This window comes from Dermacentor andersoni, chromosome 8 (genome assembly GCF_023375885.2).
Source record: "Dermacentor andersoni chromosome 8, qqDerAnde1_hic_scaffold, whole genome shotgun sequence".
NCBI lineage: Eukaryota > Metazoa > Arthropoda > Arachnida > Ixodida > Ixodidae > Dermacentor > Dermacentor andersoni.
The window spans coordinates 140,162,336-140,184,445 of NC_092821.1; the positions used below are offsets into that span (position 1 = coordinate 140,162,336).

At 48.9% G+C, this 22,110-nt stretch overlaps 1 protein-coding gene across 1 annotated transcript in view; it reads right to left on the reverse strand.

The window, feature by feature from the left end:
• Positions 1–20,531, reverse strand: part of LOC126526051 (uncharacterized) — a 74,661-nt gene extending 54,130 nt beyond the window's left edge. Inside the window, exons 1-4 of the mRNA XM_072284132.1 lie at positions 20,436–20,531; positions 14,183–14,371; positions 12,446–12,575; positions 3,662–3,964 (exon numbers count right to left, since the gene is read on the reverse strand). Coding sequence (XP_072140233.1) covers positions 3,662–3,964; positions 12,446–12,575; positions 14,183–14,371; positions 20,436–20,516 — 703 coding nt within the window. The 5' untranslated portion in view covers positions 20,517–20,531. The remainder of the gene's footprint in view (positions 1–3,661; positions 3,965–12,445; positions 12,576–14,182; positions 14,372–20,435) is intronic.
• Between the last annotated feature and the right edge of the window lie 1,579 nt (positions 20,532–22,110).

Consider the following 22,110-nt stretch of genomic DNA (forward strand, 5'->3'; position numbering starts at 1 on the left):
TCGAATAACCTGTAAGGTCTTTTCGATTACCGAGGACACCGTTTTGCGTTGACCAATGCTCTTTGAGCTTCTGGACAGGACATTTTCTTACAGTACATTGCACTTGCTGTTGTCTATAGTTTACCGTCGAGACAAATCTTGACGTTCAACGGGAGTGCGTCCCGGTTTACTCCGAATCACAATAGCCTTTCCAACTCCAAGCCCACAGAGGGTCACTCCAAGCAAAGTAGGTTGGAAAGCAGGGTCAAGGCTCGTTGAAAGCGCTGAATGATGTTAAGGCCGCCATTGATAGCAGGATGGCTCACGGTTCTTTGCCGACGACGTCACACGGTTGTCTGGATGCAGGACTCGGGTCGATCGGTTACCGTTGACGTCGATTCCCAGGGAGCCACTACTAGCCAGCGTTCTCTGTAACGGTCATGGATCCTGCACTGTAGGATGCCCTGCAAAACGGGGTGAGTACAGCAGAGTGCTTCTTCACAGTAACCGTCATCAAAGACAAGGTTGTCGTCAACTGCTTACGGTGTTACTGAGCTGCAGCGACTGGAAGCGGTGTCAGGACATGTAATTGACGCTATAAAATCTAGAAACATGTCGTGATGGTGATGGTTTCTTTTTGCAGCAATAATGACCTAATAAATATTGTGCGTACCATCGTGTCCGTGCGTGTACTGTGGCACCAGCAGTGCCTTCGCATTCAAGTCTTGTTAGCACAGAAGCACATGAACCGAATCGTTAGATTGCCTCAAATGCTAAAAAGAATGATGGGCTTGAAAACGGATACGTTTTTTTTTGCAGTGGTTATATTCAGGTACATTTCGCAGTCTTCTTGCGCAAATCTCCAGAGACAGAGCCGGTCACCCCCATGTCTAAATAACGATGGCTGTGTATCGTATATAAGCCGATTCGACGAACATTGTTTCATCTACTTGGCGAGAAACGCACTCAAATGAAAACGCAAGGGACGTAGGCAAAGAAATCGTCGTTATAAGATGGAGCGTTTGGTCGGGGCACTCCTACCTAAACACGTGGAAACGCAGAAATCGCGTTTCTCAGTCATTGCAGCGTATTTGATAAGGCTTGCTGCGTTTCAAAGAAAAAGTAAAAAAAAAATACATTGACTGCATGGTGTGGCGTATTATGAAGTGCGGCATATTAATGCCGCACTTCATAATACATTACTCAAGTCATGCGAGCACACTGGGGTAAACTAGTTTTCACGTGCAGATCTTGCGGCTGGGATGAGCCAGGATTCCTTGTTTATACGCAGTATTATCCAGTGCTTCAGAGCCCTCGCTTCAGAGGTCCAAAGGCTGAGGCAGCACGTAAGCCTCCTTTTACCCAAAGGAAGAGACGAAGGCCCCAGGTTGTGCCTTACACGCACGAGATCGCCAACAACCTGAAAAGGGCCGCGATCAGGCCTTATGTGCGAACATGTGCTGTTTTCAGCTCCGAACAAAATGTCTAGTCGTCGTGGTGGCGTTTGCGACCACGACCAGTTGGAGTGCGAGAAGAAGCCCGCTCGGCCCTATTTGTGCTTTCAGTAAGCGCGGTATATGGAAATGCTTCCGAGCTGTTACAGGGCACACACCTCGACCGAACATGGGAACATGTCCTCTCGAGTAAAGAATTGAACCGGTTCAGGCCTGTCCTTTTCACTGCAACTCGCGTGGCTGTGTGCCCCAGTTTGAGGACATGCGCATTCTCTTCAGAAGCCGCGATGCGAAGGCACGAGAGTTGACGGAAACATATTACTTCAAAGAGACTTGGGCATCATAGCACCTTCCGTTTGATTTTACGCGAGCGAGTTTCAGTTTCTCGAAATGGCTTTGGCGATAGCGTCTTGGGACGCGTACATTTATTTTTGTTGTTCTCTTTGAATATGCGCACCCAAGCGTTTTATTTTTTCCTGCTTCAGGAAATGAATATATCTACCAGTTTGCGCTCTTTCCGTTCGTTTCGTCTTACTTTCGCGAAACCTTGGGTGCCACCAACACCGACCACTTTGCACCAACTAGCTCCAACGCTGTTTCCCACTAAACAGCGAGCCAACTGCCTTGTGTTTAGAGAAATACGAATGTTTGTGTATATGGAAAGATGGAGTCTAATTAGATAACGCCAGAATGTCGTCAGAGACCAGAAGCATAAAGAATGGACAAATTCGTGTGCTAACCCTCATTTCCGTCATATACCGGAACGGTTCCAATGCCAGAGTTCCCTCCAGTAACTTTTTTTTTTGTAGAAAACTCTGACTCAAAGTAGCCGCAATGAAGTAACCGCCTATTAGTCGACACATATAGGCCGAAGGGAAGACGTGGGAAGGCACTTTCATGGCGACTGGAATCTGTATGGCACACAATGCATGCAGAGTCGCTGACGGTTGTTTGCCACAAAAGGGTGGCGGTGATTGGCTGGTGCGCTGGAGAGGGCAAAGGAGGCGAAGCGCTACGCGGGCTCTCGACTAATCTTCCACTCAGTAAAAATTATGCCACTATGGAGCAAGCAGTCCGGAGATATTCAGCCTCAAACTGTGCCACCAAACACTTTGACGTTCTACTTAGCCCGATCTTAAATAGCCCGACGTATACTCTTCTCGGGGCTTGAAACGCCAGTGCGTTGCTCCGCATACATAGACCAATTGCGGCGTATTTGCGATGATACATAAAATTGCAAAGGACGTTAAACAAAAACGTCGACACAAGTATGTGTTTCCATTGAACACCGCTTAATACGCGCATGGCGTTCGCAGGATGTTTACGTATAGCAATGTAGATCGGACACGCCTCTCCTGCGGCAACAGATGCGGTCTGATGAGCGCGCGTCACATCCGCTATCCCGGCCGCGGCTGCGCGTGCTGGAGCCGAGCGCATACGCGTCCCGCGCACCCCATCGTAGAGGTGATCTGCGGCGGGTGCAAAGTTGGGGGAGCCGAGATGGCTGGCGGGTTAATGTGCGCTGTCTTCTCGGTCACCTATTGTTGGAGTTTGCGTAATCGCAAGTTTTGCAGACGTGTTGAAGCGAGAGGTAGCGCGAAGCATTCGCCACACGCTACACGCTACCGGCGCTCTTGATCGCGCCACCGTCGCGACAGCGAGTGTTCGCGGTCATCGAGCGAGATCTGTTCATGTTTGCCCCTGCGTGCATGAAAACACGCTCGCTAGTTTAATTCCTAAGCGAACGTTTAGGGCAACTTATTACGACAGATAAAGCTACGAATCTTCATTTACGTAGTTGCGCCATACTTTGTCATCGCTATCAGTGCTTCGCCTTTCGGGCGATACTGCGACTTTTTTAAAAATTATTTCTACAGCTATATTAAACACAACCATTTAGCTTTTCCTGTAGTTTCTCTGGTGTCATTGTCTGTTAGTTCCTATTGTTAATTACTTCATTATGCAATTCCGCTCAATTTGTACATGCAAACAGGCGCGCACACGCACGTGCACATACACACACACGCTCTTACATGGGACGCAATACCGAGATAAAAAGAATGTATGACACAAACACCCGGCTTTATTACTATTCTCACATCTTCGCACAGCGAAAGAGGTTGCCGCTGGTGCGTTCTTGTATAGAAATCTGTAAGGTGGCACCAAAGGCGCCGAACAGCAGCGCCACCTCGTGCCACTCGCGGACACAGTGGCGCCGCGCCAGTTCTAGTCGTCCTCGTCTTCCTCATCGTTGCGGCGACGTCGTTTCTCGTGGCCGCTCCTGCTGCTTCCACCTCTGCCAGACACTGGCCGAGGAACTTGCTCCCTGAACTGGCCCAGGACGTTTCCCCGCGGATCGTAGTAGGAAACGATGTACACGGTGCCATTCGGGCCGCGGGCGATGCCCGTGCCCAGGCGTCGAGTGTTCTTCCACACCACCTGCGTGAAGCTAGACGTTTCCTGCTTGAAGCCGGGGTGGTCGAAGTCGTAGAGCTTGACCCCGTCGTACCACGATTTCACGGCTTGGCTCCCTGCGAGGAAGGATCGAGACGATGAAGCTCTTACGATTTTATGTCTGCCAAATCTACGACCTGGTTTGTGGGGCACGTGGCACCGAAGGTGCGGAAGGGGGACTTTGGATTGTTTCGACATTGCGGTTCCCTAATGTACACCAGGATAGTTTGAATTTCGCCCCCCCCCCCCCCCATCGAAACGTGGCCTTCGCGGCCGTGATTCAACCTGTGACTTCGAGATCGACCAGCAGCGCCGGGCCATAGACACTAGGTTACCGCGGAGGGCTAGAAAAAAATCGAACAATATAATATGCGCACAGGCCGAGAGAGGAACGTTGGAAGTTGAACAGGGTACTTAGAGTTGAAAATTGATTATGAATAAGTCGAATTAGATGCGATTTCATATACAAGTGCGAATAAGAAAGTATTTGCTCCTATGTTTTATTACCCAAAATAAGGGAGATACAGGTAATAACAAATATGCGTACCAGTCTACGTCATCATCATCATCACCAGCCTAGTTACGCCCACTGCAGGGCAAAGGCCTCTCCCATACTTCTCCAACTACCCCTGTCATGTACTAATTGTGGCCATGTTGTCCCTGCAAACGTCCTAATGTCATCCGCCCACCTAACTTTCTGCCGCCCCCTACTACGCTTTCCTTCCCTTGGAATCCAGTCCGTAACCCTTAATGACCATCGGTTATCTTCCCTCCTCATTACATGTCCGGCCCATGCCCATTTCTTTTTCTTGATTTCAACTAAGATGTCATTTACCCGCGTTTGTTCCCTCACCCAATCTGCTCTTTTCTTATCCCTTAACGTTACGCCTATCATTCTTCTTTCCATGGCTCGTTGCGTCGTCCTCAATTTCAGCAGAACCCTTTTCGTAAGCCTCCAGGTTTCTGCCCCGTAGGTCAGTACTGGTAAGACACAGCTGTTATACAGTTTCCTCTTGAGGGATAGTGGCAACCTGCTGTTCATGATTTGAGAATGCCTGCCAAACGCACCCCAGCCCATTCTCATTCTTCTGGTTATTTCAGTCTCATGATCCGGATCCGTGGCCACTACCTGCCCTAAGTAGATGTATTCCCTTACCACTTCCAGTGCCTCGCTACCTATCGTAAACTGCTGTTCTCTTCCGAGACTGTTAAACATTACTTTAGTTTTCTGTAGATTAATTTTCAGACCCACCCTTCTGCTTTGCCTCTCCAGGTCAGTGAGCATGCATTGCAATTGGTCTCCTGAGTTACTAAGCAAGGCAATATCATCAGCGAATCGCAAGTTGCTAAGGTATTCTCCATCAACTTTTATGCCCAATTCTTCCCACTCCAGGTCTCTGAATACCTCCTGTAAACACGCTGTGAATAGCATTGGAGATATCGTATCTCCCTGTCTGACGCCTTTCTTTATTGGGATTTTGTTGCTTTCTTTGTGGAGGATTACGGTGGCTGTGGAACCGCTATAGATAGCTTCCAGTATCTTTACATATGGCTCATCTACACCCTGATGCCGTAGTGCCTCCATGACTGCTGAGGTTTCGACTGAATCAAATGCTTTTTCGTAATCAATGAAGGCTATATATAAGGGCTGGTTATATTCCGCACATTTCTCTATCACCTGATTGATAGTGTGAATATGGGCTATTGTTGAGTAGCCTTTACGGAATCCTGCCTGGTCCTTTGGTTGACAGAAGTCTAAGGTATTCCTGATTCTATTTGCGATTACCTTAGTAAATACTTTGTAGGCAACGGACAGTAAGCTGATCGGTCTATAATTTTTCAAATCTTTGGCGTCCCCTTTCTTATGGATTAGGATTATGTTAGCGTTCTTCCAAGATTCCGGTACGTTCGAGGTCATGAGGCATTGTGTATATAGGGCGGCCAACCTTTCTAGGACAGTGTTCCCACCATCCTTCAACAAATCTGCTGTTACCTGATCCTCCCCAGCTGCCTTCCCCCTTTGCATAGCTCCCAAGGCGTTCTTTACTTCTTCCGGTGTTACTTGTGGGATTTCAAGTTCCTCTAGACTATTCTCTCTTACCTTATCGTCGTGGGTGTTACTGGTACTGTATAAATCTCTATAAAACTCTTCAGCCACTTGAACTATCTCATCCATATTAGTAACGATATTGCCGGCTTTGTCTCTTAACGCAGACATCTGATTCTTGCCTATTCCTAGTTTCTTCTTTACTGCTTTTAGGCTTCCTCCGTTCCTGAGAGCCTGTTCAATTCTATCCATATTATAGTTCCTTATGTCCGCTGTCTTACGCTTGTTGATTAACTTAGAAAGTTCTGCTAGTTCTATTCTAGCTGTAGGGTTAGAGGCTTTCATACATTGGCGTTTCTTGATCAGATCTTTCGTCTCCTGCGATAGCTTACTGGTTTCCTGTTTAACGGCGTTACCACCGACTTCTATTGCGCACTCCTTAATGATGCCCATAAGATTGTCGTTCATTGCTTCAACACTATGGTCCTCTTCCTGGGTTAAAGCCGAATACCTGTTCTGTAGCTTGATCCGGAATTCCTCTAGTTTCCCTCTTACCGCTAACTCATTGATTGGTTTCTTATATACCAGTTTCTTCCGTTCCCTCCTCAAGTCAAGGCTAATTCGAGTTCTTACCATCCTATGGTCACTGCAGCGCACCTTGCCGAGCACGTCTACATCTTGTATGATGCCAGGGTTCGCGCAGAGTATAAAGTCGATTTCATTTCTATTCTCACCATTCGGGCTCCTCCACGTCCACTTTCGGCTAAGCCGCTTGCGGAAAAAGGTATTCATTATCCGCATATTATTCTGTTCTGCAAACTCTACTAATAACTCTCCTCTGCTATTCCTAGAGCCTATGCCATATTCCCCCACTGACTTGTCTCCGGCCTGCTTCTTGCCTACCCTGGCATTGAAATCGCCGATCAGTATACTGTATTTTGTTTTGACTTTACCCATCGCCGATTCCACGTCTTCATAGAAGCTTTCGACTTCCTGGTCATCATGACTAGATGTAGGGGCATAGACCTGTACAACCTTCATTTTGTACCTCTTAAGTTTCACAACAAGACATGCCACCCTCTCGTTAATGCTATAGAATTCCTGTATGTTACCAGCTATGTTCTTATTAATCAGGAATCCGACTCCTAGTTCTCGTCTCTCTGCTAAGCCCCGGTAGCACAAGACGTGCCCGCTTTTTAGCACTGTATATGCTTCTTTTGGCCTCCTAACTTCACTGAGCCCTATTATATCCCATTTACTGCCCTCTAATTCCTCCAATAGCACTGCTAGACTCGCCTCACTAGATAACGTTCTAGCGTTAAACGTTGCCAGGTTCATATTCCAATGGCGGCCTGTCCGCAGCCAGGCATTCTTAGCACCCTCTGCAGCGTCGCAGGTCTGACCGCCGCCGTGGTCAGTTGCTTCGCAGCTGCTGGGGACTGAGGGCCGGGGTTTGATTGTTGTGTTCATATAGGAGGTTGTGGCCAAGTACTGCACCAGGGTGGCCAATCCTGCTCTGGTGAGAGAGTGCGTTACCGGTTCTGGTCACCGGGATCAGGCCGCACTCCAGGCCTGCTTCTGCAATTTTCTCAACACACGGTTTTTTTTTCTCGTATTTTCCGGTCGAGAATTGTGTGGCCCGGTATTTGAATCACGGTCCTCTTGCACGGGAGGCGGATACTGTACTGTCCCCGCAGGAGTTAAATTAAAAAATAAATTGTGGGATTTTACGTGACAAAACCACTTTGATTATGAGGCACGCCGTAGTGGAGGACTCCGGAAATTTCGACCACCTGGGGTTCTTTAACGTGCACCTAAATCTAAGTACACGGGTGTTTTCGCATTTCGCCCCCATCGAAATGCGGCCGCCGTGGCCGGGATCCGATCCCGCGACCTCGTGCTCAGCAGTCTAACACCATAGCCACTGAGTAACCACGGCGGGTCCCGCAGGAGTTGTACGCCTCATTTAATATACAGTGGTGCCCTATTTGATCAGTCAAGGTGGACCAATCTGAGCTCGGTTATACCGCACGGATGGCACTCGGCTAGAGAACCTGGTATTTATGACCTACCCGCCGCGGTTGCTCAGTGGCTATGGTGTTGGGCTGCTGAGCACGAGGTCGCGGGATCGAATCCCGGCCACGGCGGCCGCATTTCGATGGGGGCGAAATGCGAAAACACCCGTGTACTTAGATTTAGGTGCACGTTAAAGAACCCCAGGTGGTCGAAATTTCCGGAGTCCTCCACTACGGCGTGCCTCATAATCAGAAAGTGGTTTTGGCACGTAAAACCCCATATATTATTATGGTATTTATGACCTGCACATGTGAGGCCATACATATTTGAAGATATATATCTTTCTTTTTTTTTTTAGGAGGGTTCCCGTACAGTGATAAAATAAAGGAAAAGACATTAAAAGAAAGAAAAAAAAATAAAGAAAAAGGGGCAAAAAAAAAGGAACATAACAGGTGATTTGAACTCGTGACCCTTCGATGTTACCCGGAAAGATAGCTCAGTCGGTTGGTTCGTCAGGCCCCAGGCTACTTTCAAGCGCCACAGCTCCTGCTCCGAGCCTCACACTTACTTGGAAAGGGACTCATGTTGTCCGCGATAGTGGTTGGAACCGAGTGGTTGGAAGGCATACTTTCTTAGAAAAATGGCTGCCCGAGCAGAAGAGCGAACTCGAGCGGCTTTAGAGACTAGGAAAACTGCCTTAAAATATTTAGACTTGAGGGAAAGCTTCGTTAACAAACTATAACACGGCAATCAGAACTCGAATACGACGAGAGAAATTATTGAGACGGGGAAAATTTCCTTGAAATAAATATGGTTTGCGAGACAAATGCTTGTAAGTATTGAACCTCTTAAAAGATGAGGGAAAAATTTGCGCTCACCGAGAGGGCATCGTCCGTACGAGACCGCCACCAGGCACCTTACTAAGACGTGGAGAGCTTTGCTGCCGGAACAAAGCCTCCCGTCCCCGCCGGCCAAGAGGGGGAACGTACCTTACACGTACAAGAGGGGTCTACGTACCTTACACTATTTTTACTCGTAGTCCCCATACTGATTCAGACCATTTGTCCCATCGCAGCACCAAATTTAAGGGTACCCCTGTGGTCAGTCAGCGACGCACGCGGCCTCCCGAACGATCATTGTCGTGCGAGTCTTCATGGTCTTTTGCGAACCCCCAACACCACCACCTGACACTTCTCAAAGCGAGACACCTTTCCCCATACGCTTGCTGCATTTCTCTGTGGATTTCGATGGGCGTTCGTTCCCTTGCTCCATAGAAAACGAATCACACTTCGTTTCTCGTACGCCGTGGACGTGTGAAGCACAACCGCCATCTCCAACAACTGGCAGCAGCGCCGTGCCGTGGAGCTACCTGTAGACAAGACCGGGTCGGTCCGAGAAAGGTCCCCCGCCGGGAATGGATATGCTGGCTTCGCATTTACAGCCGCAGTTTGGCTAAAAAAATAGGGGAAAAGGCTTTCCTAATAACTCTCGTATTAAAGAAAGTAGAGGTGCACTGAAATGTCGCTGCCTCCAAATTTGACGCATAAGTGACTGCTCCCGAGGTTCCAATAAAACGTTAATGAACTTTTCTAAATTTAGTTTCGGCATTTCCCGTTATTCATGGCAAATTATGTCAGCCTAGATCGTTTACCAACTCCTCCGCAAAAAGCGCCAAGTTCGCCACGTTCATTGATAGCATTTTTATAAAACACTTTTTATGCATAAAGGTAACAACACAGAAGAGACAATTCGTCGAAACACAGTAAGACAATCTTAGTCAAATCGCGTTATCTGAGTTACTGCTATATTCGAAATTTCTTGGGATTTCGACAGCAGTGGGTATTTTTTAGACTGGATTATTCGAACTAAAGTGATGCGCCGAAATGCACTTGCACAGCGGGAAACAGCACGACAGTTCAAGGTGTCCGGGCCCGTATGACGTAAAACTATTCCATTTTGATTTTATTTCATTCTCCTGACGTCAAACTTACGTAACCACCGACGCAAGCCTCGGACGGTGGACACCAGCCTTGTTTGAAAGCCCATTCAAAGGTTCTTTTCACTGAGGGGGCGTCACCTTTGTTCGCTTTCAAAGAGAATAGCATTGCCTATCTTTACAGGTTATTCTTATCTAATGAGCTGACAAAAGAATTATGGGGTCTTACGAGCCAAAACCACTTTCTGATTATGAGGCACGCCGTAGTGGAGGACTCCGGAAACTTCGACCACCTGAGGATCTTTACCGTGCACCTAAATCTAAGTACACGGGTGTTTTCGCATTTCGCCCCCATCGAAATGCGGCCGCCGTGGTCGGGATTCGATCCCGTGACCTTGTGCTCAGCAGCCTAACACCATCGCCACTGAGAAACCGCGGCGTTTGAGCTGACAAGAGGCGAGGAACGCAAAGAAATGGAGAGCGCTTTTCGGGGCCTAGCGCCTTGAAAGTAGGTAAAATGGTGACAGAGTCGTGCCCCCGCCTGTGATTGGTGCACTTTCGCCTTGCTTAACTTGCAGCGGCTGGTCGAAAATTGCGGCGCCGTGGAACGGCAATGCCGCTAAAATGTGTCCGCACCGAATAGTTGCCAGAGCGATGTGGTATACGGGCCGGAAGAGCTCTACAACGTTATGGTGTCACAAAAAAAAAAAATGTCAGAGCTTCGCCGGCAAGGCGAAGTTCTGACATTTCACATCTCTGACATCTGAGGTAAGAACACAGCGCACACGAAACTATCAGCCCTTGGCGCGAACAGACTCTGCTCCCATTAGCTACTTAGCGACATTAGCGACCATTAGCAACCGAATTCACAGTGTATCTCTTAAGTTCACTTAAATGAAAAGAATGTTGTTGAACGTATTTGGGCTGCTCTATGGCGAGTGGTACAGGGTGCGTGACCTTTACAGTGAAGTGACCTGTGTAGAGAAGAAATTTTGGGGGCCCCAAGTGTTTCGTAATAAAGGCGTTATAAAGCAATATATGATAAAGCCCGGCCCACGGCCTTTTGTCATAAACTAAGACTAGCGCCAGTTTCAGGATATTCATCCCCCAAATCTGCTAAAAAGCATACATCGCTGTTCCCCAATGAACATCGTTCCAGTTAAGATCGCTAGCGAGAAACTGTTAACTGGAACGCCAATGCATTTCCGCAGCACATTTTAAGGTCGCATATCTCGAGAAAGTGGCGCCAGTCGCGGATTCCTGCTAAGCATACGCCACTTCACTACTCCTCGGTTTCAATTTCGAAGTTATAACACGTGCACTAAAGTGATTAATTAAAAGAGTCAATCAGCATCTTATATGAATATATGTCCACGTGCTGCACGCCAGCAAATGTGATGCGATATCGTTATGCGGAAGCGTCTATCCCCGAATGCAGTGCCTCCTCCAAGGTCTGTTCGCTTTGTTTTCCGTTGACGCAAGCGACGTCAACCGAGCCCTTGCACCCAGATTGACAGAACTTGCCTCGACGCTTGCTCGACCCTACCGGTTTTCGACCCGACACGCTTGTTCGACCATACCGGTTTTTGACCCGACGCGCTTGCTCGACCCTACGGGTTTTCGACCCACACGCTTGCTCGACCTCACCGGTTTTCGACCCGCCACGCTTGCTCGACCCTACCGGTTTTCGACCCGACACGCTTGTTCGACCATACCGGTTTTTGACCCGACGCGCTTGCTCGACCCTACGGGTTTTCGACCCACACGCTTGCTCGACCTCACCGGTTTTCGACCCGCCACGCTTGCTCGACCCTACCGGTTTTCGACCCGACGCGCTTGCTCGACCCTACGGGTTTTCGACCCACACGCTTGCTCGACCTCACCGGTTTTCGACCCGCCACGCTTGCTCGACCCTACCGGTTTTCTACCCCACACGCTTGCTCGACACGACCGGTTTTCGAGCCGACGCGCTTGCTCGACCCTACCGGTTTTTGACCCGACGCGCTTACTCGACCCTACCGGTTTTCGACCCGGCGCGCTTGCTCGACCCTACCGGTTTTAGACCCGACGCGCTCGCTCGAACGGACCTTGTCAGGTTGACGTAGCGTATACTTTGGTACAACAAAGGCGGTGGTTGCTGGTGAAGTTAGGCTATTATTGGCTATCCGCCAGAGCAGCAGCGTGCGTGTGCGCTTAAAGTATGCACGTACATCTCATTTACCAGCAAGTGATGCTCGCTCCAGTTGATATTTGAAGAGAGCGCGATATCGCGCAAGTGAGACGTGGACCTACCAGCCGCTGCGACGCAGTGGCTGCGGCGTTGTACTGCTATAGCCACGAGGTTTAGGGTTCGATTGCCGGCCACGCCGGCCGAGTTCCGATGGTATACCGACACGCTAGAACGCTTGTGTAACTAAATTTAAATGCAGAGTCACGGGTAGTCGAAGTCGATCTCCAGCCACCCAACTATAAAAAGAGTTCCTCAAAATCCGTGCTGTGCTTTGTGAGGTGAAACTCGCGTATTCTGATTTGATGCTGACTTGAACCAGCGTGCGTTACCCGTGATGGGTGACTCCAAGTCGGTGCTCGACCAATAGTAGAGGTTCTCTCCGTACAACGAATTGTGCCTGTGCTGCATGCGGTCCCTCTTCGCCATCACCAGGGCCCACGCTTGAGCGTAGCGATCCAACTGCGGCAGGACGTCGATCACAAGCAGTGTGTCATTCATTAGAGGCGAAATAAATTGTTAGTCGCAATGCGCAAGAGCTTATCACTTACAAAGGGCGTCGATTATTGGACGCCCTTTGCAACGAAACGAACAGAGTGATACATTTTCAGGATCGCAAGAAACTCGAATTGATTGCACTACGTAGCCCTAATACCACCAAACCTGGAAGGACGCTTATAGTCTAACACCTTATGACTGAACGGAAAATGACAAGTTTAATGCTAAGAGACCGAAAGGTGGCAGTGTGGATTAGATATGAAACGCCAGCACCTAGAATCCTTGGCCTAACGCAAGCCAAGGTGCAGTGTCAGGCGAAAAGTGTGCCTGAACACATGACCAAGGCCAGCCGTATCTATATGTCTATCTGATTTTTAGAAAAAATCTATACATGTCGCGTTCAATATTCGCTATATCTAGGCGAGTTTATGTAGCCAGTTGGCAACTATGTGGGGCGAATAAGGTTTTATATTCGCTACATCTAACCGAGAGTGCACATGCAGCTCGCGACCATGCAGATAGAACAACGACCGATTCAAGTAGCGCTATTCCCATAGAGTAACATAGTAAACGTAAAGAGTGGACACTCCCTAGGCGCCTGCGGCCGGCTTTAGAGTTACTGTATATGCTACAAAAGGTAGCATATACATTAACTCCAGCCGGCTTTGGCTCTCAGCGCACCTAGCGGAATCGGTGAAACGCATCAGCCTCCAAGATGGTCGCGCACGCCACCGAATCTCGGAGGGCGTAATTTCAGTTTTGTTTCTTTTCTTTTATTTTTTGTGTGACCCGTAACGTTGCTTAAATCGAGTGATTTCATGCAGGCGCTTGTGTCGCTGTTTATATGTTGTGATGACGTGACGACGAGCGCGGAAAGGTGTTTCACTTCCTGTTAGTTTCATTTATATTCATATTTGATGTTTCAAGCTGTAACCAAGCGCAATAATCATTCCAACTGTTGAGGAAGTAGAACTTTATCGTTGGTGATATTGTAGGTCTAGTAACTCACGTCAAAGGTGTATCGTAAATAAATGGGCCATGTTCCTTAACTATAAATCAACTTGCTGCACAGTCAAGAGCACGGAGATAGCAGACAACAATTTATTGCAGCAAGATTGTAAGAGGCAGATACATGAAAACTGGAAGAAACAGCGAAATTCAATACGGGTCTCACACGTCGCACTTTTAAACGCGATCTAGCCCTAATCCAATGTGAATTTCTCGGTCGTGCCAATAGTCGAGCCAATAACCAATAGGCCGTATACACAAGGCCATATACACAAAAGGCCGTTACCACGTTCTGCGGATAAGGGCTAACTTATAGTGAAGAAATAAATAACGAAAGTTTAGGCAGTTACTCTTTTTAGTAGTTCGAGTTTTTCGTTATTGTAAGTAATCGTAAACTTAATCGGTGTGTCAGTAGCCTAAACTTAGAATAAACAATCGAACAGCACTTACTTGGATCACTTCAAGTTTCTCGCTTTAGCAAATGTAAAGTAACGTTAGTAACTTTTTCTGAAGGTCTGTGCTGAAAGAGAAGGATATGTCGTGTATCCCCTCTCCCCCCTAACCTCAGGATCTTGTTTCAGAGTGTGAACTCCGTGCCGACGCCTGTAGCGGTTGTGATTCCTCAGAACCTGGCGCTGCAGCCTCCGCATATCCGTTGTGAACTCTCCCACAAAGTCAACTGGTTCGGAATCGCCTTCTTGCCATTCGCCTCCCCCCGTTTTTATCTTGCCTCCTTTGTCAGGTTCGAAGTGCTGCATGTCGAGAGAAAAAGCGCAGGTCAAGGGATGCTATACATACGTCGGTAATGGAAGCGCGCAAGTGTTGGATTTAGAGTGACAACAAATAGAGAAGGTACGTCAGTCGAGACACGTATGGGAGTCATGTTTTCAGAACGGCACTTTGTATTTTTCTTTCGGAAAAGGTAACCTGGCGAATCAGCAGGCGAGCAAGTGGTCTGAACCACCCTTCAAACACGTATTTGCACCTCATGCATTGAGCCGATGACGTTGACGTCACTGTGACATCACGTTCACAGTGATATAATATATGGAGGAAGGGGGAAAAAGTCGCAGTTTCGCCCAAAGAACGAGGCCGGTGATAGCTCACGAGGGTTGCAATGTGGGCTTGTTGGTAATGTATCTTCAAGGGGAGTACGGTAGCGCGATTAAAAGACGGGACAAAAGAAGACACATAGGGACACACACAGCGCTAACTTAAGCGCTAAACTTAAGTTAGCGCTGTGTGTGTCGCTATGTTTGTTCTTTTGTCCCGTCTTTTAATCGCGCTACCGTGCTCCCCTTGACGGCGATAGCTGTAGCAAAGCATTCGACAATCAGGCGAAGGTTCGTAGCTATATAGGGCATATGCATTGCAGTAAATATGGACTTAGTAATTAAGGTGGCGGTGGTAAACATTTATTATTTGAGCCTTTTTTACAACATTACTTGTGAGGATGCTCAGGAACGCGTAGGGTGTCCGGGAGTTTGTGGCCCTCGGCGACCCTCATAGCCCAGCCCACCAGCCGTATTTGGTCGGCTGGGTTGGAGCTAGACACCGCGGTCTCCCATCCCTCGACGGCGGTGAGTTGCCACTCAGAGGGTGGCTGGAGCTCGGGGCATAAGAACATTATGTGATGCAAGTTGGCTGTAGGCGCGCTGCAGAGCGTACATTCCTGTCGATATAGGCCTGGATGAACCAGGGCGAGAAAAGCTGGAGAGAGAAAGGTTTGTGCCTGAAGCTGGCGCCAGGTAGCTTGCTGTAATTTGGTTGAGGATTTACGTGGGGGAGGATATCTCAACCGCATTTCGCGGTAGTGGAGGGTGATCTGATGATACTCTACCAATCGGTTTCTAGCGTTATCCAGGTCATCGAATGGTGTGGCTCGGTTGACGGCTACTCGAGCGATAGAATGGGCCATCTCATTGCCTGGATGGCCTGCGTGCGCGGGCACCCAGACGAGCATAATTGGTCTCAGGGGGGTCTGATGATTGAGAATTTTCCGTGCCGGTTCATGAACTCGGCCTTTGGAGTAGTTGCGGATGGCAGTTTTGGAGTCGCTAAGGATAACCTCGGCAGTGGTTGTTGAGATGGCCAGCGCTATGGCAGCCTCCTCCGCCTCTATGGACGTGCGCGCCTGTGTTGTGGCAGCTGTGGTGTAACCAAGTTGATGTGACACTACACTTACGGCATAGACTGGTTTCTGTGGGTAGCTAGCGACGTCGACACACTCATGCGGTGGTCGTCCTGGTGTTGTTTGTGGAGGGCTTTTGCCCTGGTCTGCCTGCGCCCCTCGTTATGCACGGGGTGTATGTTTTTAGGCAGGGGGAGAATAGTGATGCAGTTTTGTATGTCTGATGGTAAGGGACATGTCTAATTGGCCTTGGAAGTCGGGAGATGTTCTAGTTTGTCCAGGATGTTCCGACCTGTGGTGGTAGAGGACAGCCTCTCAATTTGAGCTGCGCCATGGGCTTCCGTGAGCTCATCAAATGTGTTATGTACAGCGATGAGAAGGAGGCACTCATTTGGCGAACGCCTGGGGAGGTGAAGTGCTGTCTTATACGTTTGACGTATAAGGGCATCCACTTTTTCCATTTCCTCCCGGTTGAGATGTAGGTATAGGAGCGAGTATACTACTCTGCTTATGGCAAAGGCCTGCACTTACTTTCTCAAGGCGCGCTCTCTCATCCCATTGTGTCTATTGGCTATCCGCTTAATCAGGCGCATAGTGTACTGTGGTGGTGAGTTTGTTCATGGTCGCCGTGTGTCTGCCGTTGTTCTGCATGACCATGCCAAGTACTCGTAGCTGTGTGACCTCTGGAATGGAGTACGTCTTCAGGTGGATACGGATCCTGGGGGATGGAGTTGGGTCTGTGCGACTCTTGGGGAGGGGGGGTGGAGAATAAGAAGTTCCGACTTGGTGGGGGGACACGCGAGGCCTATTGCCGTAGGCCGCTCCACCACCACATCGGCCCCTGCTTGTAAGGTCGACTCCATGTCGCCTATGCTGCCTGTAGTGGTCCACAAGGTAATATCATCTGCATAGAGGAAGTGCGAGAGGTTGGGAATATTTGCCAGGTCTCTGGCCATGGAAATGGGAGTAAGGTTGAAGAGGAGTGGCGAGAGCACTGATCCTTGCGGTGTGCCTCTGCTACCCAGTTGGAGCTTGTCTGTTGTCAGTTCTCTTACAGCAAGGACCGCAGTCCTGGCCTGCAGGAAAGCTGTGAGGTAGGCGTGAGTTCTCCCACCTACGTGTAGATCGGATAAGGCATTCAGCAATGCAGTATGTTCCACATTGTCAAAGGCCTTGGTGAGGTCGAGGGCAAGTATGGCTCTTGTGCGTTTGGCATGCCGGGGTGCAGGACTTCTTCAGAGAGTGGAAGCAAGACGTCTTGCGTGAATAGATGCCCGGGGAAGCCACTCATTGTGCGAGGGAGGAGATTATGCGTTAGCATATGCTGTGGGAGTCTTTCTAGTATGACATGTTCGAAGAGCTTACCTAGACATGAGGTGAGGGAAATCGGGCGTAGGTTTTTTAGATCTAGCGGTTTTGGGAAACTGCCTAAGCAGAAGATAAATGCGGCGACAAATTGAAGTGCCTCACTAGAAAAACGCAAAATGTGCTTTTGTTTCGTTTTGTTGCTGCCGGCGGGCTTGCGTGCTAGTGACGTCATAAGGTTCTCGTTTATAAAGACAAAGCGCGTTTATACTTCCGCCGCTAAGCCTGTGCTAGAAGCACGGGCAGGCGCAGGTATAGTATAGATGGCCGAACATGGCGTACAGAAGCTCTGTATCCGACCGACCCTGATTATTGCCACACTTTCCTCGCATTACGCAGGACCCGTTTCTGTCTCCCATGGCGGAGCTTGCAGCTGTCCGGGACGCCTCATCAGCTGAGGCACCTCGAAATTCCCCGTGATCCGCCGTGTGGTCCGGTCCTGCACGGATTCCACAGAAGCAGCCAGGGACCAGCACCGAGCTGCTGGCTCTTCCGCGATCGCTTCCGATTTGCATCCCCCAATGTAATTGTGCCGGTGCCCTAATGGAGCGAAGTGAATACATCGTTCCAAAGCCGCTCATGCAGCATGTAATCCACGAGATATCGCATATACTGTTACGTTCGACCGGCGGGGGCTGGCGATCTTCGGGGAAGCGACCGACGGAAAGGCGCCATCATATCTGCTGCGACGACTCGCTTTGTAAGGACCGCAATGCGCCGCGTCCCCAACCGAATGACGCCGAGATGTCCCCACGTAGTCGGTGGACCATGTATTGCTAGTGGATTCGCCGTCACCGTCAAGGCTTGTTTGAAGCGGTGGAACTCCTGGAATAAGAAGTTTTGTGGCGCCGTCTGACGCAGCATATTAGTCGTCAGTCAATGGACGGACGCGGCGGCCACTGACTGCAGGGTCAACTCTGGGATAAAGAGGCGCCTGCTCGGGTCAAGCACCGTGTCTGCGAGAACCCACTCACCTCGGCATGGTCAGTGAAACCTGTGCGGAAGTGAGTGCGTAAACCCTCCCCCTCAAAGGCGGGTCGGCTACGTAGACTTTGGACGCTCCGAATTGGTCGGCGGTGAACTGCCGTTTTCCCTCACCTAGGGACCTAGGGAGGACTGAGTGCATTTAGGGAGCCGTTGGCGGCTCCTCAGTGTGCATTCCTTTTTCAGTCATGTTAGACTGATGAACTGTAACGTTCTCATGTAGATACTGTGAATAAATCCCATATTCCTCGTTCTCGATGAGAACAAGTCTCTCCCTTCAACAACGTCCTCAGCGTGGATAAGTTAGACGTCAGCATGGGCCAGCTACCATCTATTTCATGCCCGACCCCAACCATTACAATACCTGCTGCCGTTTCTCCCAGTTGTCTCCAGCAGGCGAATTACTCTTGTACAAAAAACATTCTCAGACACTCCACGCGTGCACTTATTTCTCCACTTGTAACGCACCTTCTCGTCTGCAGCCGTCACAGTGAGGAGATCGCGCTTGGTGCTATACATGCGTGGGTGTGGCATTGACTGCTGCCGTGCAGAAAACGTGGGCGCCTGGCGCGAAGATTACCACCCTCTTCCGCCTCCGTGCGTCCTGTGATTTTTGCCTCGCATCTATTGTTGCCCGCCTTCCCGAATTCAGAGGGACAGTATCGACTTTTGAGTAAATGTCCCGTGACCCGAATTGACGCACTTGGGCTGGCCAAATATCCCGACTATGTTTTTTTCCCTCTACCGGAGAACAATAAATACACGAACTTTCCTTTTTATAATGCCTGGCAGCTGTGTTAGCACATTCTTCTTCTTTGTGCTCCGTTGCATCGTCATAAACATATAGGCTGTTTCTTGTTTGTCGTGGTTTCTAGTTCCGTTATACGACCTAACCATTCATAGTACCGCTAACCGTATCGGTTGCAGTGTTAGTCAGAGAACTACTATACTGCACCTTTATTGTTGCAAATCACGACACAGTAGGACTAAGAAAAAATGTTCAGCATTGCTGTCACGTAAACACTGGCGGGTCCAGCTGGCACAGACGGAGTCGGTCGTCGCCAGTCGCCTTCTCCCTCCACATGTATTTCACGCGGACGCATATGACGAGGACCATCAGAATTAGGAGTAGCCCACAATCACTCCGATGAAAGACTCAAGAAACCGTATTATCGTTATCGTTACTAGCGGTATTTCTGAATATGATCCATCTCATAGATTCATGAAAAACCAGCCGAATTTTGGAACATCGCCTAGAATGTGAATGTGCCACTGCCTTTGACATCATCATCATCATCATAATCATCATCATCAACAGCTCATGTATGTGTGTGTGTGTGTGTATGTTACCGTAATGGTAACTGATGTCATCTGAAACCACATAAGTGTTATGGATATAAAATTCTGGTAGTCTTCTGTTTTCAGTGCTCATATTAATTTAACGTTTACCTTGATAACCTACCGACTCCATCTAGAAAGCCGAAAATTGTATCATAATGGAGCAACAGCTTCTCACTCAGTAATAGGACCAGAAGAAAATGATAATATAATCAATGGTGATTCGCTTGTCTAAACATTGGCTCCAATGACTTCCTTGCGTGACCGTTCATAATCGTTTGAGGCTTCCATCTTTCCGTGACCTTCCGTTGTGACGAAACAACTTTTCAAGTCATCACATGCGGAGTCCCGATTTATAAATGCCATATCCAGTAGCATGTTGGTCATTCAATTCTTCATTGACGAGCGTTGCGCCTACAGGCAACATACCCGCAAACATTGTTTTTTTTTTTTTTTGTACGAGAAGAAAAATTGTCTTGCTTAGCTTGCACATTGAGGTCAAAGTTTCTGGCGAAGTGCCTTCACCAAACACTGTATGGCAAGCAACAAATGTCATTTTGTTACTCCATAGCACGAACATAGGACGAGACGGAATCGGTTTGGTGCGTGGCTCACTTTATTTTGAAAGCACATGCAGAGGAGAGAGACAGCTGGAAGCTCCCTGGCTACACTGGTGCAGCACACTTGATAAGGAAATGCACGCCCGTGGTTCACGTATCACGTGTCTGTACAGACTTGAAACGACGCCATAAGTGGCTTGGGGGCGAAGCCCCCTTCCAGTTTTCTGCCTAGTTTTTTTTTTCCCCCGCTACTGGTGTAAAAGGATTTCTCGAAATATCTTTCCTTTCTGTTTGTGATTATACTTATTCTCAATGTGCTTTGCACATCTAGATAAAAAAAAAAATAGCGTCTTTTTTTTTCAGGGTATTTACATGTGCCGTCATTGAAGGGTCGAACAATTACAACATGTGACGTTGTGACGGCATTTCGAGACTTACCTTTATTTTCTTCGTTACGAGACCCGACGCGGCAGCGGAGGCACTGAAGACCACGATCACAAGAAGAGCTGGCAGCTTCATGTTTGAGTGTGTATCTCCGTCGATCCAGCGGGGTGCCCAACTTTGACCACGGCCCACGGGATTGACGCGATTCGATGGCCAAACGGTGCAAATGTTAAGCCTCGCTAATCGGGGAAGAGTTCCGAGCATCTAAGCTGTATATTTTTTGTTTTCGCTCGTGCTCCGCTCTGGCCTATTTGCATGCCACGCTTCACTTCGAACGGCATCCATCATCCAAACAAACAGCTGGGAACAGCTCTGGTCTATAGAACGGTCAACATTTCTCTCGAAGGCTCGCTGAAAGACAGGACGACAACAATAATTGAAGGGGCTAGAGAAATGCGCTCGGACGCCCGAAGACAATGAACCGACGCAACATGGCGCGGACGTTAAGCGAAAAGAAAAAAACGACCTCGGCAGCTATTTGTGGAGCATTGTTCGCGAGCTCGGCGCGTTCGATGCAATCCACACACGTTCTTGGCGAGAACAATTGTCGCTGTGTCTTATACACTGCTCTTCTGTTGCTGCTCGGAGAGGTTGCCCAGGCAGCGAATCTATCAGTCAGCTGGCACATTTCCGAGCATATTGAATAAATAGACAGGTGCATATAAGATCTGTTGCAACGTGGACTTAGGGGCACCGGTACGCGGAGTCCAAGCACGGCAATTGAAGCGAGATCTCTGTGTAGGCCCCTAGGGGGTCTACGCGAGAGCTCGGATCATGCTTTGTAACACACCTTGCCTGCGATATATAGAACTATAGGTGTGGCGTAGCTGGTGGTAGCGCCTGGGTGTGGCTTTAACCTAGGAAGCCTTTCTGCACACACACACACGCACACGCTGTTATAAAATGTGCATGTGAACAGTTTATGCTTTAACGAAGCGTACCTTGTCGACAGGGAAATAAACGCGTCCCTGTCTGCTAGCACTGGCCGGCGTCTGGCAACGCTGCAATACATGTTGTTAAAACCCCTTAAATTTCGTAAAGTAGTGCCACGCTTTGAAGAATGCCGCCTCTTCCTCGCGCGCTCTGGCCGAGGCCGACGCCACGTCGCTATTGGCCTAATAACATCACGTGGGCCCTCACGCCGTGTATCAGCGCCATTTTTGCTCCAGAAGCGTCTACGGAGTGGCGAGGAGCACATGTTGGCGCCGTTGCTACGCTCGAGCAGTGTAGTCGGCGCCACGGTCGAGGAGGGAGCGTGAAAGAGAGGAGAAACGAGGAGGAGGGAAGGCGGAGGAGGAGATTGTCGCTACATTACGATGTTTATGGGGCTTTACATGTTGTTGCCCAGCGGCGCCTAACACAATGGCGGCCACTGCCTTTTTTCCTATATATAAGCAAACACTGGTGAGTGATCGGATTGCGACGACGCTGTTCTGGGTCCATGGCTTGACGGTGCAACCTCGAGGCAGGTTATGAAAACCTTCTAGGAAATTTACCTTGCCACGGATTTGTACTGCGTCTCTGTAGGAGGATTATACTGCGATGCGTTCTTGTACCGTCTTTTTATCTCATTGTTATTAATCTCACTTTAAAAACAATTCAGAGCTTCGAGTAGCGGGCGAGACTGTGCCAGCTAGATTGAATATATCAAGTTCTTCTGAAGATAAAA